Source organism: Watersipora subatra, chromosome 11, assembly GCF_963576615.1.
Source record: "Watersipora subatra chromosome 11, tzWatSuba1.1, whole genome shotgun sequence".
Taxonomy (NCBI): domain Eukaryota; kingdom Metazoa; phylum Bryozoa; class Gymnolaemata; order Cheilostomatida; family Watersiporidae; genus Watersipora; species Watersipora subatra.
The window spans coordinates 24,797,599-24,815,506 of NC_088718.1; the positions used below are offsets into that span (position 1 = coordinate 24,797,599).

The following is a 17,908-nucleotide window of genomic DNA, read 5'->3' on the forward strand; positions in this document are numbered from 1 at the left end:
GATGATCTCTCACAGTGCATGGAACTAGCAAGTCTACTAGTTTAATCTAATTAAAGGATCTATGGGTGCTTTACCACTTCATGGAATAACTCTCAATATACTGATTACTCATGATGATCTCTCACAGTGCATGGAACTAGCAAGTCTTCTAGTTTAATCTAATTAAAGGATCTATGGGTCCTTACCACTTCATGGAATAATTCTCAATATACTGATTACTCATGATGTTCTCTCACAGTGCATGGTACTAGCAAGTCTACTAGTTTAATTTAATTAAAGGATCCATGGGTGCTTTACCGCTTCATGGAATAATTCTCAATATACTGATTACTCATGATGATCCCTCACAGTGCATGGAACTAGCAAGTCTACTAGTTTAATCTAATTAAAGGATACATGGGTGCTTTACACCTTCATGGAATAATTCTCAATATACTGATTACTCATGATGATCTCTCACAGTGCATGGAACTAGCTAGTGTACTAGTTTAATCTAATTAAAGGATCTATGGGTGCTTTACCATTTCATGGAATAATTCTCAATATACTGATTACTCATGATGATCCCTCACAGTGCATGGAACTAGCAAGTCTACTAGTTTAATCTAATTAAAGGATACATGGGTGCTTTACACCTTCATGGAATAATTCTCAATATACTGATTACTCATGATGATCTCTCACGGTGCATGGAACTAGCAAGTCTACTAGTTTAATCTAATTAAAGGATCCATGGGTGCTATACCACTTCATGGAATAATTCTCAATATACTGATTGCTCATGATGATCTCTCACGGTGCATGGAACTAGCAAGTCTACTAGTTTAATCCAATTAAAGGATCTATGGTGTTTTACCACTTCATGGAATAATTCTCAATATAATGATTAGTCATGATGATCCCTCACATGGCATGGAACTAGCAAGTCTATTAGTTTAATCCAATTAAAGGATCTACGGGTGCTTTACCACTTCATGGAATAATTCTCAATATACTGATTACTCATGATGATCTTTCACAGTGCTTGAAACTAGCAAGTCTACTAGTTTAATCTAATTGAAGGATCCATGGGTGCATTACCACTTCATGGAATAATTATCAATATACTGATTACTCATGATGTTCTCTCACGGTGCATGGAACTAGCAAGTCTACTAGTTTAATCTAATTAAAGGATCCATGGGTGCTTTACCACTTCATGGAATAATTCTCAATATACTGATTACTCATGATGATCTCTCACAGTGCATGGAACTAGCAAGTCTACTAGTTTAATCTAATTAAAGGATCCATGGGTGCTTTACCAATTCATGGAAAAATTCTCAATATACTGATTACTCATGATGATCTCTCACAGTGCATGGAACTAGCAAGTCTACTAGTTTAATCTAATTAAAGGATCCATGGGTGCTTTACCACTTCATGGAATAATTTTCAATATACTGATTACTCATGATGATCTCTCACAGTGCATGGAACTAGCAGGTCTACTAGTTTAATCTAATTAAAGGATCCATGGGTGCTTTACCACTTCATGGAATAATTTTCAATATACTGATTACTCATGATGATCTCTCACAGTGCATGGAACTAGCAAGTCTACTAGTTTAATTCAATTAAAGGATCCATGGGTGCTTTACCACTTCATGGAATAATTCTCAATATACTGATTACTCTTGATGATCTCTCACAGTGCATGGAACTAGCAAGTCTACTAGTTTAATCCAATTAAAGGATCCATGGGTGCTTTACCACTTCATGGAATAATTCTCAATATACTGATTACTCATGATGATCTCTCACGGTGCATGGAACTAGCAAGTCTACTAGTTTAATCCAATTAAAGGATCTATGGTGTTTTACCACTTCATGGAATAATTCTCAATATACTGATTACTCATGATGATCTCTCATGGTGCATGGAACTAGCAAGTCTACTAGTTTAATCTAATTAATGAATCCATGGGTTCTTTACCATTTCATTGAATAGTTCTCAATATACTGATTACTCATGATGATCTCTCACAGTGCATGGAACTAGCAAGTCTACTAGTTTAATCTAATTAAAAAATCTATGGGTCCTTACCACTTCATGGAATAATTCTCAATATACTGATTACTCATGATGATCTCTCACAGTGCATGGTACTAGCAAGTCTACTAGTTTAATTTAATTAAAGGATCCATGGGTGCTTTACCGCTTCATGGAATAATTCTCAATATACTGATTACTCATGATGATCTCTAACGGTGCATGGAACTAGCAAGTCTACTAGTTTAATCCAATTGAAGGATCCATGGGTGCTTTACCACTTCATGGAATAATTCTCAATATACTGATTACTCATGATGATCTCTCACAGTGCATGGAACTAGCAAGTCTACTAGTTTAATCCAATTAAAGGATCTATGGTGTTTTACCACTTCATGGAATAATTCTCAATATACTGATTACTCATGATGATCTCTCACGGTGCATGGAACTAGCAAGTCTACTAGTTTAATCTAATTAATGAATCCATGGGTTCTTTACCATTTCATTGAATAGTTCTCAATATACTGATTACTCATGATGATCTCTCACAGTGCATGGAACTAGCAAGTCTACTAGTTTAATCTAATTAAAAGATCTATGGGTGCTTTACTACTTCATGGAATAATTCTCAATGTACTGATTACTCATGATGATATCTCACAGTGCATGGAACTAGCAAGTCTACTAGTTTAATCTAATTAAAGGATCTATGGGTGCTTTACCACTTCATGGAATAATTCTCAATTTTAAAGTGAATAATTTTGTAATAAAACTGATCTTTCATTCAACATATTAATTTCTCCAACAAATTTCAATCTTACATATATACAAAAAAAAAATCGAAAATAAAATCCTTAAAATTCTTAACCATTCAAGAGCTTCAACATTACAAAAACATCAAATTTTCAAAAAAATAACTTTGTACATAAACACTTTCTCATATATATTCAATGTTTCAAATATTTAACATTCTCCGGAAAATCAACCCCCCGGTGTCCCAGATATTAACCCCCTCACTCATCCGGTAATCTCTCGCTCTCCTCGATAATCCGCGAGATCCATTCCGGAAAACCAACCAGCCCTCGATGTCCCAGATATTCACCCCCCCACTAATCCACCGATAATCCGCGACGATTCGGCCGACTAATCCGCAACGATTCCCCCGACTAATCCCGCGATAATCCACGTTTAATCGGATGACTCATACCCCCACTAATCGGATGACTCATCCACAGATAATCCGCCGATTACGCCAGGAGCGGATCCATACCCCCTCGAATTCAACCCCCTACTCTACACCACAATTTCCCCCCAAACCCCAACATCTCATTCAACTCCACCCAATTCAATCTACACCCCTAGCCAATTTAATTCGCAACCCCCTTTTTCTATCCCCCGCTGGATCCGTCACTTTTTGTGTAGATCTGCTCTCTACATACTACTCATGAGCGTGTAACAATCATAGGAAAAGGAATGTTAAATAATAGATAAAAAATGATTTTTAACATGGCCATTGACATGCAAAATCATAGCAAATTGATTATAACAAAAAGTTGCAAACCTGATGCTTCTTTGGAAGGAATCATATTGACAAGGGAGATAAATACTAAATAATGAATCTTATCAAATTTTGCACAGAAGTGAGAATGGCAGCAGAGGCAACTCTTCAGTTTTTAAATCTCCATACCAAAATTAATCTAAATCACTGCAGAAATCGCCATTGAAATAGGGTGCCAACAGAACATTATTTCTAGAGCTCTTTTGCCTGCTCGGCCCACAGCCTACATGATGGACCGACGCTCTATTTACCACTATAGTGCACCCTCAGCTTATGAGACTCTGTTTTGCAGTTTGTTGGCCCATTGTGTTCTCCGATGTAGAACAAGATTATTTTTTGCCCTCTCCACACAAGATATTTTTGGCCATTCGATGTCAACAAATGTTTTTCCTGAAATTCAAAATTTGGCAGTCAGTGTGCTGATTACGTCGGCATAACAAATATGCCGATATGCTACTCACTGAATTCTCGCTTATAACGAATGAAAGAGATATGACATTCGATCTCGCTCAGTTCGGCGTTATTCATTATTAGTTATTGTGAAAACGAAACCGGGAACAGATAGGTGATGAAAATGTTGTACATGTAGTTCAGTAAAGTAGTTAAAAATACATACTAAAATTTGCAGTAAGTATGTGTTTAATCAGCTAAATTTGTTCAAGTTAAACTCAACGTCTACGTTTTAAGTTTGTCTCAAAGGTAAGAACTCTTTATGGTACATTCTGTACAGAGTACATTGTGATGTTAAATTTTATTGCGGGAAATAACCACTAAATACACTAAAGTTACTGTAGGTAACTATAGTTACTATGGTTAAAATATGGTTTTGTAACTAATTTTAAATGTGTATGGTACATATAATAAAATTTTGATGATTTTTATCAAGGGGTGTTTGCATTAGATAATGACTATAGGTTGCTATACCCCTCCATACAAAATGTTTGCCTTACGATGCCAACACGGGAACGAATTAAATCCCACTGTATTATCTATTAGTAGAACTCTTATATTACAAGTATAACTACTATTATCTATTGCTATAGTTATTATATTACAAGTATATCTACTATTAACTATTGCTGTAGTTATTATATTACAAGTATAACTATTATTATCTATTGCTATAGTTGTTATATTACAAGTATAACTACTATTATCTATTGCTATAGTTATTATATTACAAGTATAACTACTATCATCTATTGCTATAGTTATTATATTACAAGTAGGACTATTATTATCTATTGTTATAGTTATTATATTACAAGTATAACTACTATTATCTATTGCTATAGTTATTATATTACAAATATAACTACTATAATCTATTGTTATAGCTATTATATTACAAGTATAACTACTATTATCTATTACTATAATTATTATATTACAAGTATAACTACTATTATCTATTGTTATAGTTATTATATTACAAGTATAACTACTATTATCTATTGTTATAGTTATTATATTACAAGTATAACTACTATTATCTATTGCTATAATTATTATATTACAAGTATAACTACTATTATCTATTGTTATAGTTATTATATTACAAGTATAACTACTATTATCTATTGTTATAGTTATTATATTACAAGTATAACTACTATTATCTATTGCTATAGTTATTATATTACAAGTATAACTACTATTATCTATTGCTATAGTTATTATATTACAAGTATAACTACTATTATCTATTGCTATAGTTATTATATTACAAGTATAACTACTATTATCTATTGCTATAGTTATTATATTACAAGTATAACTACTATTATCTATTGCTATAGTTATTATATTACAAGTATAACTACTATTATCTATTGCTATAGTTATTATATTACAAGTATAACTACTATTATCTATTGCTATAGCTATTATATTACAAGTATAAATACTATTATCTATTGCTATAGCTATTATATTACAAGTATAACTACTATTATCCATTACTATAGCTACTATATTACAAGTATAACTATTATTATCTATTGCTATAGTTATTATATTACAAGTATAACTATTATTATCTATTACTATAATTATTATATTACAAGTATAACTATTATTATCTATTACTATAATTATTATATTACAAGTATAACTACTATTATCTATTGCTATAGTTATTATATTACAAGTATAACTATTATTATCTATTGCTATAGTTATTATATTACAAGTATAACTACTATTATCTATTGCTATAGTTATTATATTACAAATATAACTACTATAATCTATTGTTATAGCTATTATATTACAAGTATAACTATTATTATCTATTACTATAATTATTATATTACAAGTATAACTACTATTATCTATTGTTATAGTTATTATATTACAAGTATAACTATTATTATCTATTGCTATAGTTATTATATTACAAGTATAACTACTATTATCTATTGCTATAGTTATTATATTACAAATATAACTACTATAATCTATTGTTATAGCTATTATATTACAAGTATAACTATTATTATCTATTACTATAATTATTATATTACAAGTATAACTACTATTATCTATTGTTATAGTTATTATATTACAAGTATAACTACTATTATCTATTGCTATAGTTATTATATTACAAATATAACTACTATAATCTATTGTTATAGCTATTATATTACAAGTATAACTATTATTATCTATTACTATAATTATTATATTACAAGTATAACTACTATTATCTATTGTTATAGTTATTATATTACAAGTATAACTACTATTATCTATTGCTATAGCTATTATATTACAAGTATAACTACTATTATCTATTACTATAGTTAATATATGACAAGTATAACTACTATTATCTATTGTTATAGTTATTATATTACAAATATAACTACTATTATCTATTATTATAGTTATTATATTACAAGTATAACTACTATTATCTATTGCTATAGTTATTATATTACAAGTATAAATACTATTATCTATTGTTATAGTTATTATATTACAAGTATAACTACTATTATCTATTGCTATAGTTATTATATTACAAGTATAACTACTATTATCTATTACTATAGTTATTATATTACAAGTATAACTATTATTATATATTGTTATAGTTATTATATTACAAGTATAACTACTATTATCTATTACTATAGTTATTATATTGCAAGTATATCTACTATTATATATTGCTATAGTTATTATATTACAAGTAGAACTACATTATATATTGCTATAGTTATTATATTACAAGTATAACTAATATTAGCTATTGTTATAGTTATTATATTACAAGTATAACTACTATTATCTATTACGATAGTTATTATATTACAAGTATAACTACTATTATCTAATACTATAGTTATTACATTACAAGTATAACTATTTTGATCTAGTGCAGTGATTTTCAACCGCTGTGCCGCGGCACACTAGTGTGCCGTGAGAGATCCTCAGGTGTGCAGTGAGAAATTATCCAAGGTCCCTTTTTAAATACAGGTTCTTCAGGCTCTGAGGCAACTTTTGCGGTAGGAGTGTTGTATTTGAATGCCAAGGCCTTGGTGTAGTAGGCTAAATATCCAGGCACCATGATCTAGGTGCATCTACTTTAGTGTTTGATGCATAGTCAATGCATTTAATATCGGCCCACAAAACTCAAAGTTCATCGAAAGAGGTCGGTCGTTTAGTACAATATGCCTAGTTAAGCACCTCTGATTACTAACTAGTGTGATGAATGTCAAAGTGTCGCTCAAATCAATGATATATAGCCCCTAACTGAACTGAAACAGGATCAGGTTTAAAACTAAGATTTGCTGATCCTCCTTTGGACAGTTTTTGGTTGACTGCTGCCAAGGAGTTCCCCATTCTGACCAACAAAGCTATTCTCACATTGCTCCCATTTTCTACCACATATCTGTGTGAGCTGAGCTTTTCAAGCCTAACTTCTATAAAAACTAAAAGCAGAGAGAGACTGAGAGCTGTTGAAGAAGAGCTTCGTGTCTTTCTTTTATTCGTGCCAGGATATTGGCATTATGTTTATCTAAACAGGCCCAGGTTTCACACTGACTGAGTATCAATAAATTGATGAATTTTATTGTGATTAGATATACTGTTCAGAGTGTCATTTTATAAAATTTTTGGTTAGTGGTGTGCCACAAAAATTTTCCAATGTAAAAATGTGCCTCGACTCAAAAATGGTTGAAAAACACTGATCTAGTGCAATAATCATTGGTTTTAATGGCTTTCTAGTCATCTAGAGTTACCTGCTTGTATTTTGTGCGATATCGTACAAACTGTGCAAGAAAATATATATAATAAAATACATAAGTTAAAAAAATACACTCTTGGTGATTTGTATAAGTTACAGAAAAACAGAAAATTTGATTTTGTAATTTAATAGAATATGGTTTTGGGTGTTAAACACTCCAACCGATAGTGTTGTGCCATCCACAGACTAATTTAAAAGCAACCACTTATCCAAAAGCTAGATAAGTAGAGGGATGCGTAATGTGATTGGTTTTCTACAGTTGTGGCAGGTGTCGAGAGATTGTGCACACTTTTCACATGCTGTGTGACCGCAAGTAAATACCGTAATCCTCTTCCGATCCATACATATCTCACAGACATGAATACCCTCCATCTCCTACAAATATTAACAGTTTGTACTATATTCATGCAGTCAACTACGAACAAAATGACTACAATGATAAAACATGGGATGGGAAATACAAGTGAATGTTACTACTGCTTATTAACTGACTGAGAGAAGACAACTATTAGTGACCACAATCTGCTACTGTAATATTTTGTTATTAATAAACTTTTATTGGCTTTACACAACATGGTAAAGTTGTTGTTATCTCTATATAGATGCTAACTTTTACATTTGAATATCCTTCCTAATCGATGCTGAAATCCCTGCATGTTAAAGCAAATATTCCCATGGAAACAGATTTTACTTTGTTTAATTTGTAGTAAAATAGCAGAAGTTCAATATTTACAAAGCAGCTTCTAACGGTTCTGTTGCAGTTGAGCAATAGTTTTCCTAGCATTTTTAATGTTCATTAGCGGGTATGCAGTAGGTGTGTAGCACTTGTGTAGTAGTCATGTAACAGCTGTGTGGTAGCTGTACAGTAGCTGTGTAGAAGAATAATTATGATGGTCTCTATATATAGAAAGCAGATATCATAGAAACTTCTACCGTAGATCTGGAAACTGTTTATAGAACAGTTACTACACCACTAGACCCAAACTTGTCAAAAGGTTCAGCACGAAACTCAGAGAAAGAGTTAAAGCTACCAGTCAATGATGACTGTCCATGTTTTTCACCTTCATATAAAGTTTATTAAAACTCATGGTCGGGTTTGTTTATTCTGGTCCCAAATGAGTTATGGTTGTAATCTATAAGCAGTTATGTGACACTCAAGTAATAGTTGAACAAAAGAGGTGTAGCACTTGTGTAGTAGTTATATAGAATTCAGGTAGAAGGTGTACAGTAGTGGTGTAGCACTTGTGTAGTAGTTATATAGAATTCAGGTAGAAGTTGTACAGTAGTGGTGTAGCACTTGTGTAGTATTTATATAGTATTCAGGTAGAAGGTGTACAGTAGTGGTGTAGCACTTGTGTAGTATTTATATAGTATTCAGGTAGAAGGTGTACAGTAGTGGTGTAGCACTTGCGTAGTATTTATATAGTATTCAGGTAGAAGGTGTACAGTAGTGGTGTAGCACTTGTGTAGTATTTATATAGTATTCAGGTAGAGGTTGTACAGTAGTGGTGTAGCACTTGTGTAGTATTTATATAGTATTCAGGTAGAAGTTGTACAGTAGTGGTGAAGCACTTGTGTAGTAGTGATATAGTATTCAGGTAGAAGTTGTACAGTAGTGGTGTAGCACTTGTGTAGTATTTATATAGTATTCAGGTAGAAGTTGTACAGTAGTGGTGTAGCATTTGTGTAGTATTTATATAGTATTCAGGTAGAAGCTGTACAGTAGTGGTGTAGCACTTGTGTAGTATTTATATAGTATTCAGGTAGAAGTTGTACAGTAGTGGTGTAGCACTTGTGTAGTAGTTATATAGTATTCAGGTAGAAGTTGTACAGTAGTGGTGTAGCACTTGTGTAGTAGTTATATAGAATTCAGGTAGAAGTTGTACAGTAGTGGTGTAGCACTTGTGTAGTAGTTATGTGGCGTTGAGGTAGAAGGTGTACAGTAGTGGCGTAGCTTCTTTGTATATAGTTGCAATGCAATTCTAGAGTCATGCATTGACTCTGACAAAACCAAAAAGCATGTCAAGACACAGGCAATAACTACACACAAGGAAATCTAGTATTCCTACTGACCAAATGGAGGTAGGTAATAAACATGACTTTGAAAAGCAAGTAGAACACCTTCTAAAGCACTGAGCAAGGCCAGACAACTCCTATTAAATATTATGTAGGCGTTGTAAGATCCAATATTACAAATGTATATAAAGCAAACGATTACAGCTAAATATGGCTTACTTGCAACGCGATGTTCAACTGTTTGACTGCCTGGTACGGTGGAGAGTCTCTGGTCAACTCAGCTCCATCTAAATATTAAACATAGCAATGTGATTGGCTATTCTCTACACTTAACTACATTACCAGTGCATAAACAGTTGAAAGACTTTGAGAAATTGTTGGGCTGTCATTTACCTAATATTTTGTTCAACTTGAAAATTGTAAAAGGCAAAATAGAGCTTGACTTTCTTAATAAATCATTTAGGTTTTTCACTTATAATAAAATGTTGGACCCACTTTATTTGCAACTTGTCCTTATATATATTTTTCAAAGTTTGTCATCTGTTTGCTGTCATCTGTTCTTCGGTATGTCCAGCTATAGCTATTAAATATTGGAATTAAAATTCCACGTTCTGAAGATTTTGAACTCATGACAATTGCGTTCGCAATTTTTTTTTAACCACGAGCTCTGCTACTGAGCTACAAAAGGCATATTGATCAAACACATTATTATATACTGTATAGCGTATTCACACGATAAACGACGGTATTATTTGATACTCTATGAATTCTATTACTCTATGAAACATGATGCTTTTTTGCATTTTCGTGAACTTATATTTCTGGCTTTTCGTAAGGTTCAATACCTAAATTGCGGTGAAGGTCAATACTTTTCACAGGACAATTGCATTATCTTGAGTAGGAATGGCCTGTACATTCTCTCCTTGTTCGGTCAGAAAAAGACAGTAAAATATCCCATTTTCACATTTGTACCAGTATTGAGAGGTACCAGTATCGTCATATTCAGAGTTTTGACAGACAACTTCTGCTGGAACCGTAACCTTTTTTTATACACACACTTCTATAAACAAATTGTTATTATTAATGCAACATATTCAGGATTTTTATTTTGTTTTCTCGGTTCGTATTATTTGTATCCTTAGCAAACCATCTTTTATTGTAATCGTAGCAAAACAGACTTAATTTAGCTATTACTTGCTAATTATTTCACATTTACATTCAAACCCTTTTATTGTAATTTTATTTTTTTAATTTGACCTGCACAAAGCATTTTCTTCATGATATGAAGTTTGAGAGTTCCAGTTGTTTGACAAAACTTGAAGACTTTTACAGTTGTTTTTATTTTCTCTATTTATTTCAATTGCACAAAACACTTTTCTCACGGTATGTAGTTTTAAAGTTAGAATGGCAAATGTTATTATATGTTTAAAAAAAATCAATTTTCTGTCCCAAGATTTATTTATTACCTGAGCAACGCCAGATAGTACAGCTAGTCTATATATATATTTCTCAAAGTATGTCTGTCCGTGGATCTGTCAATCCGGTTTTAGCTATTAAAATTTTAGAACAAAGAATCCATACCAAAGAAGATTTTATCTCAAACCTTTCCGTTCACCAGTCCAACATCTTACTAGCTAAGCCATGGAGCTTGATAGATTTGCTAGGCGATATATGTGGCTATAGGGGAGCAAATAAGAAACTGCTTTGCGTACTACACACAGGCGTTATGCTGCGTACTACAGAGCATAACACCTAAGGCTGGGCGGTTTTGGGCACCAACTGTATACCGAGACCGCATGTGTTTAAACCGATATCGCACCGCATACCAACATTGAGAGAACAACTCCCAAAAACATACGGTTCGGTTTACATACCAACAAATATCGCAAAATGAGACAAAACCGCATGAATTTTTGGGAGTTGTGTTCTACCTACCATTGCTACTCAGCACTAGCCAGCTCTACTTGAGTACAGGGTCCCTTTGCACAAGGGATGGCATTTAGGTTGCACAATCCTCCTGTTGGTTCATTCCACCATTCATAACTTTAAAGTTGGATATTGTGTATTCTTTATTTTAGGCGAGCGTGTAGAAAGCGACCATAGAATACAAAATCACAGACACACATAAAATCATGTACGATGTTTGTTGAGAATAAACCCAGCTCTTCAGCAATGAACGACAATTTATTTTATTTATATATGTAATTACAAATACCGTATATAAAACAACATTCAACTTGACAGCGTTTACTGCAATCCTACATACATCTACAAATAAATTGCGTGCTTATTAATAACTAACATGGAAGAAGTAAGCAGCGTGGTTTCTACATCTAATGTAGTGTATCAAAGCATTGCCAAACATCGGATTTCGATGATGTCGGTGTTAAAACTTCCAAATCTGCATCTTCGGTAGATTTCAATGATGATGATGTCGGTGATAAAAACCCCAAATCAGCATCCTCGGTGTCTTCACCTACCAATGATGACAAAAATCAATTAGAGTACGAGCTACAAAGTAAACAGAAACATAAAATATAGAGCAGTCCGCGAACGTGAGGAGAGTGAACAGCAAAGAGTAAAATTTTGCAAGCAACAATGTCTATACCAGTAATTGTCATTCTAAAAGCTTTAAACAATGTCTATATCATAAAATTTTGTTCTCGAGAGCTTCAAAGAAATAACGCACATTATTAAAATGATAGATTTTATTTAAGTTCAGGCGGTTAGTTATGTCCAGACTGGAAACAAAACTCCTAATGATAAGGAATTAATTATTACAATTAAAAAGATAATGCAACTGACAGAGTGTATGGTTTGGAAATTATCATTGACAGTCATAACAAACTCGAAAATTTTGAGTTCGAGTCTTGAATAAATAATATTCTCATTAATTCTGCTGCCTAGCTAATATTTCCTCTCCATTTACATTTATAAAAAAATAATACGGACACTACAACTGCAATAACTGGCAAGTCAATGTTCACGGCTGTCCATTTGATTAGCATCAATCTTTATTGAGTCAAACATAAAAAAAATGATGATCCGCACCCATGCATACGATAGATTTAGACTTTGAGAGCAGAATGAAAAATCAAATGCCTCCCAGCCATACCAACTAATGCACCAATTACCGACACAAACCTTAAGTGTGACCACTCGTGGCCTAACATCGAGTATAATAGGAAACAATAGAAGCATTTACCTTCTGCGATACTCTCGCCGTACATTCTAGCATGACGACTCTTCTTCCTGCAAAGGATGGCCCCCTGCGACGAATCATCATCTCCATCCACCAATCAATCTGCTCTATTTTGGAGCCACTTTTACCATGTGACAACAGCTGCTCTGTCTACCTGAGTGCGTACCGATACCGAATGAATGTTCACATAATTGTTCGGTATTCTCGGTGCGTGAACGACCGAACCGCACCGCGCGGTTTCATTATGACATTGTTACCGCTCGGTTTTAAAACCAAGTACCGCAAAAAAACGGTAAGACCGACATACCGCCCAGCTTTAATAACACCACAGAGAAGAGTAGATCTTATTAGTAACTTTACTCAAACTATACATTCCATTGGCAATGTGCCAGGCAACTCTCATTACCTCTCTTTGTTCATAAGCTGATTTTTAATGCCCAGCAACGCCGGGAAGCACAGCTAGTCTCTATATATACTTCTCAAAGTATGTCTGGAGAGTGACGTGTGTCTGCATTTAGGCTATAGCTATAAAATTTTTGGAATAAGGAATTTGTACTGAAGAAGATTTGATCTCGGACCCTCCCATTTCCAAGTCCAATGCCCTACCCATTAAGCCACACAGATTTAGTTGTTCACTTGCTGATATAAGTCGCTATATGGGAGCAAATACCCAATTGTTTTGCATACCACGCAGGCTGATTGCGTAAGTAAATGATTGTCATTAGTTAGCTTACTAAAAATTTTCCATTGGCATTGTGCCATGCTAATAGCAAGTGGCAGGCAACTCTCATTACTTCTCATTGTTTATAAGCTGATTTTTAATACCCGGGATTTTTAATACCCGGGAAGCACAAATTGTAATAATATAAAGTTGACCCAACAGCACCTTACATCACTGATGCCTGTATATTATACTATTGGATTTTACCTTGAAATAAGTTAGAATTTATTTAATAACCCTAACGAATTCTAGCCGTTCACTATCAAACTAAACAGTCTTCCTACAATGTAGAGAAAGGCAGACCACTCTTCTTACCCTTACTCCTATACAAGCAGATGCACTTACTTAACAATTTCTTCTTGATTGGAGTTCGGCATTTCAGACATGTTTTCATTTTCTTGCAACAGTCATAGCAAGCACACCGGTCTTTGCAAGGCAGAAATATGACTCTTGCATCTTCCTCTTCACACACTATACACGGCCTGACAAAATATACACTGCTTTGCATCAATAGACATACATATCAAATTCCTTATGCAATATCCAGTCAGTATAACTCTGTGAAATATATCTATGTAAGCTACTTACGAAAAGGTGCAATACTTTTCCAGCTCTGTTTTAATACCATCGTCTGAGACCAGGTCTAAAGGTGTTTGACCTTTAAAATTGACCCGCAGTGCATCAGCGTTATTTGTAACAAGAAACTTTGCTATGGCAGCAGATTCCTGCGTTGCCGCCAGAAGCATGTCAGAAATGGCAGCCTATAAATATAGGAAGAAGCTAAAAATAAGAGCATAACAACTTTATAAAAAAGGTTAAATTCAGATGTTTGAGAGGGAAGGTAAGCAATATGTGATGGAGAAACTTAAGGGAAATAGAGCACACAGCCAGATAAAAGGAAAAAACAAGAGATGTGGAGAAATATGGATACATGAGGATAGCAGCAAATATAAAAATACTAAATATATAAAATATATACAATAGATATAGAGACTGTAAAGACACAAGAATTGTGAAAATAAAAGAAATGAGGAATTCTAAAAAGCAAATAAGTAAAATAAGAAACAGGTTACTAAAATGGGGTTTGTGAAATAGGAAATAACAATATTAGGGTTATATATGCGAATGGATATCAGAGGTAAACCAACCTGGTCTGCCGCACTAGAATTGAATGAAGTCATGCCATCTATATGAAGCCTGAGAAGTACAAGATGTAAAGCAGTATGTCCTTCTGCATCTTCAATCATCACACTGGCTCCACTTTCAACCAAAATCTTCACAATAGTCTGGTGTCCTTGAGCGCAAGCCAACATAAGGGGTGTCTGTTGTCTACAGTTTCTCAAATTGATGTCAGCATGTCCCTGAAAAAAATAGTTTACCTTGTTACTCAAATCATCCGGATGCCATTTTGGCTCTACCTATTATTGTTCTAGACCCTGAAAAAAGTGGTTAACTTTGTCACTCAGTTCATCAAGATGCCAGCCTGGCCCTTCTTATTATTGTTCTATATATTGAGCAAAAGTAATGAAACTTATGGCTTACATGTTTGAGTAATGCTTGGACCACTGAGCAATGGCCATTGAGAGATGCTATATGCAGTGAAGAGAAGCCATCATCCTTTGGAATGTCAACCATTTTGGGAGCTTGAAAAAGAGTTTTCTCAACAGCACTTGAATAAAGAAAGGAAAAGAAAATATAAGATTATCTAATACAAGAAGAAAAAAGGGGAAGTTACAATCCTAAAACCGAGGTACGGATCTAGAGAGGGTAAAGAGAGATGTAAGACAATACAGTTATAAGGACAGAGGTACTGAATTAGAGAGGGTAAAGAGAGATATAAGATGATACAGCTATAAGGACAGAGGTACTGATTTAGAGAGGGTAAAGAGAGATATAAGATGATACAGCTATAAGGATATAGGTACTGAATTGAAGAGAGTAAAGGGAGATTTAAGATGATACAGCTATAAGGACAGAGGTACCGAATTAGAGCGGGTAAAGAGAGATATAAGATGATACAGCTATAAGGACAGAGGTACTGATTTAGAGAGGGTAAAGAGAGATGTAAGATGATACAGTTATAAGGACAGAGGTACTGAATTAGAGAGGGTAAAGAGAGATATAAGATGATACAGCTATAAGAACAGAGGTACTGATTTAGAGAGGGTAAAGAGAGATATAAGATGATACAGCTATAAGGATATAGGTACTGAATTGAAGAGAGTAAAGGGAGATTTAAGATGATACAGCTATAAGGACAGAGGTACCGAATTAGAGCGGGTAAAGAGAGATATAAGATGATACAGCTATAAGGACAGAAATACTGAATTGAACAGAGTAAAGGGAGATTTAAGATAATACAGCTATAAGGACAGAAGTACTGAATTAAAGAGGGTAAAGTGAGAAGTAAGATGATACAGCTACAAGGACAGAAGTATTGAATTAGAGAGTGTAAAGAGAAATGTAAGATGATACAGTGATAAGGACAGAGGTACTGAATTAGAGAGGGTAAAGAGAGATATAAGATGAAACAGCTATAAGGACAGAGGTACTGAATTAAAGAGGGTAAAGAGAGATATAAGATGATACAGCTTAATAGGACAGAAGTACTGAATTGAAGAGAGTAAAGGGAGATGTAAGATGATACAGCTATAAGGACAGAGGTACTGAATTAAAGAGGGTAAAGAGAGAAGTGAGACAACAAAAATAATTGTAGTGACATAAATAAAAAAAGAACTTGACACATAAATGCACGGTGAAAATATAGCATTTGTTTTGCCTCAAACCTCTCAGTAAAAGAACATAACAACTTACAAACAATTTCCTTTAAGAGCGGCATGGTGAAGGGCATTAAATCCTCTCTTGTTCTTTAAAGAAAAGTCAATATCAGCACGATCCATAAGCATTCTTACTATTTCAGTGCTTTCCTTACCTAAACAAATGCAAACAAGTATAACCAACAAATCAAAACAAGTATAATGAACAAATACAAGCAAATAGGGTATAATAAACATATGAAATAATGTATATGCCAATAAATGCTAAAGTATGTACCTATAGCATCGTGTAGAGGCGTGTCTCCATATGTATCCTGGATATTAACATCGCAATCATGTTCAATAAGCACTTTGACACAGTTGAGGTGTTGATTGTTAACAGCAACATGGAGGGTGCTGCAGCCTCCCTCATTCACAGCATTTACATTTGAACCACGCTCAAGTAACAACTTCAGCATATCTGGTTGATTTCTGTAATAAATGGTAATTATCTTCATTTCTCATTTTAGCATCCCACCATAAAAAGGGAGCAATGAGGGTCAGCTATTTGACATTTCTATATGGATGTTAAAAAAATTAAATAGCAGCTTATAGAAAATCTAAACTAGAGAAATTTAAATTTTTAACACAAAGGTTTGATCACAGTTTGAACCTTAAAAATAGCGGTCTCTAATCAGTGCATAGGACTTCTAGTATGCTAGAATATTAAAATAGATTAATACAAATAGCTGTACACACAAATAGGCAGAACAGTGTAACGCTGTGTCACACTCATCTCCCATTTTCCCATGACTCAGGCTCAGGAGCCTCCTCATGTTGAATTGAGTTGAGTTGCTGGCTCTTTTCAGATCCACCTGTGAGGAATCAACAGTGTTTCAACAACTACATTACAAATACACCAGACCTTTCAAATAGCAGAGTGAGCACTTATCACATTGTCAGACACTACAGCCAACTAAAAAACTAGAGACAAAACACATAGCTGCAAGGATATAATATAATAACAGCTGTAGTCTGTCTGTTTGGTGAGTTCTTGAACTCAATTCTTGACCACCTGGCACAAGCTGGGCAGAGCATAGAAACACCTTAGAAAGAACAGATGTTGTATATACGCATACATTGACTGTAACAAAATACTTTACACAAATATTATTCTAAACTCTAGAAAGCTGCTTGTTCTAAAAGGAGCAATGAAGGCATCCTGCGGATTCTTTTAAATATTATAATCAACTTTGATAATCTTTCTCTTTGATAAGGTTTCTATAGACCAGATCAAACACAGGAAATAAGTCAGTGTAAACCATCTTTTTGTAAAAAAGTTTGACAAGTATCTTGTCACAGCTG

The 17,908-nt window shown here is 33.7% G+C and overlaps 1 protein-coding gene across 1 annotated transcript; it reads right to left on the reverse strand.

Annotated features, from left to right (window-relative positions):
- Window positions 1–7,834: 7,834 nt before the first annotated feature.
- On the reverse strand, window positions 7,835–17,418 carry LOC137408875 (E3 ubiquitin-protein ligase MIB2-like). The gene is made up of 9 exons (XM_068095465.1): window positions 17,303–17,418; window positions 16,842–17,035; window positions 16,602–16,719; window positions 15,330–15,456; window positions 14,936–15,148; window positions 14,376–14,548; window positions 14,133–14,269; window positions 10,084–10,151; window positions 7,835–8,223 (listed from the first exon to the last, which is right to left on the reverse strand). Exons 1-9 carry the CDS (start codon window positions 17,377–17,379, stop codon window positions 8,065–8,067), a joined length of 1,266 nt encoding a protein of 421 aa, XP_067951566.1. The 5' UTR covers window positions 17,380–17,418; the 3' UTR covers window positions 7,835–8,064.
- Between the last annotated feature and the right edge of the window lie 490 nt (window positions 17,419–17,908).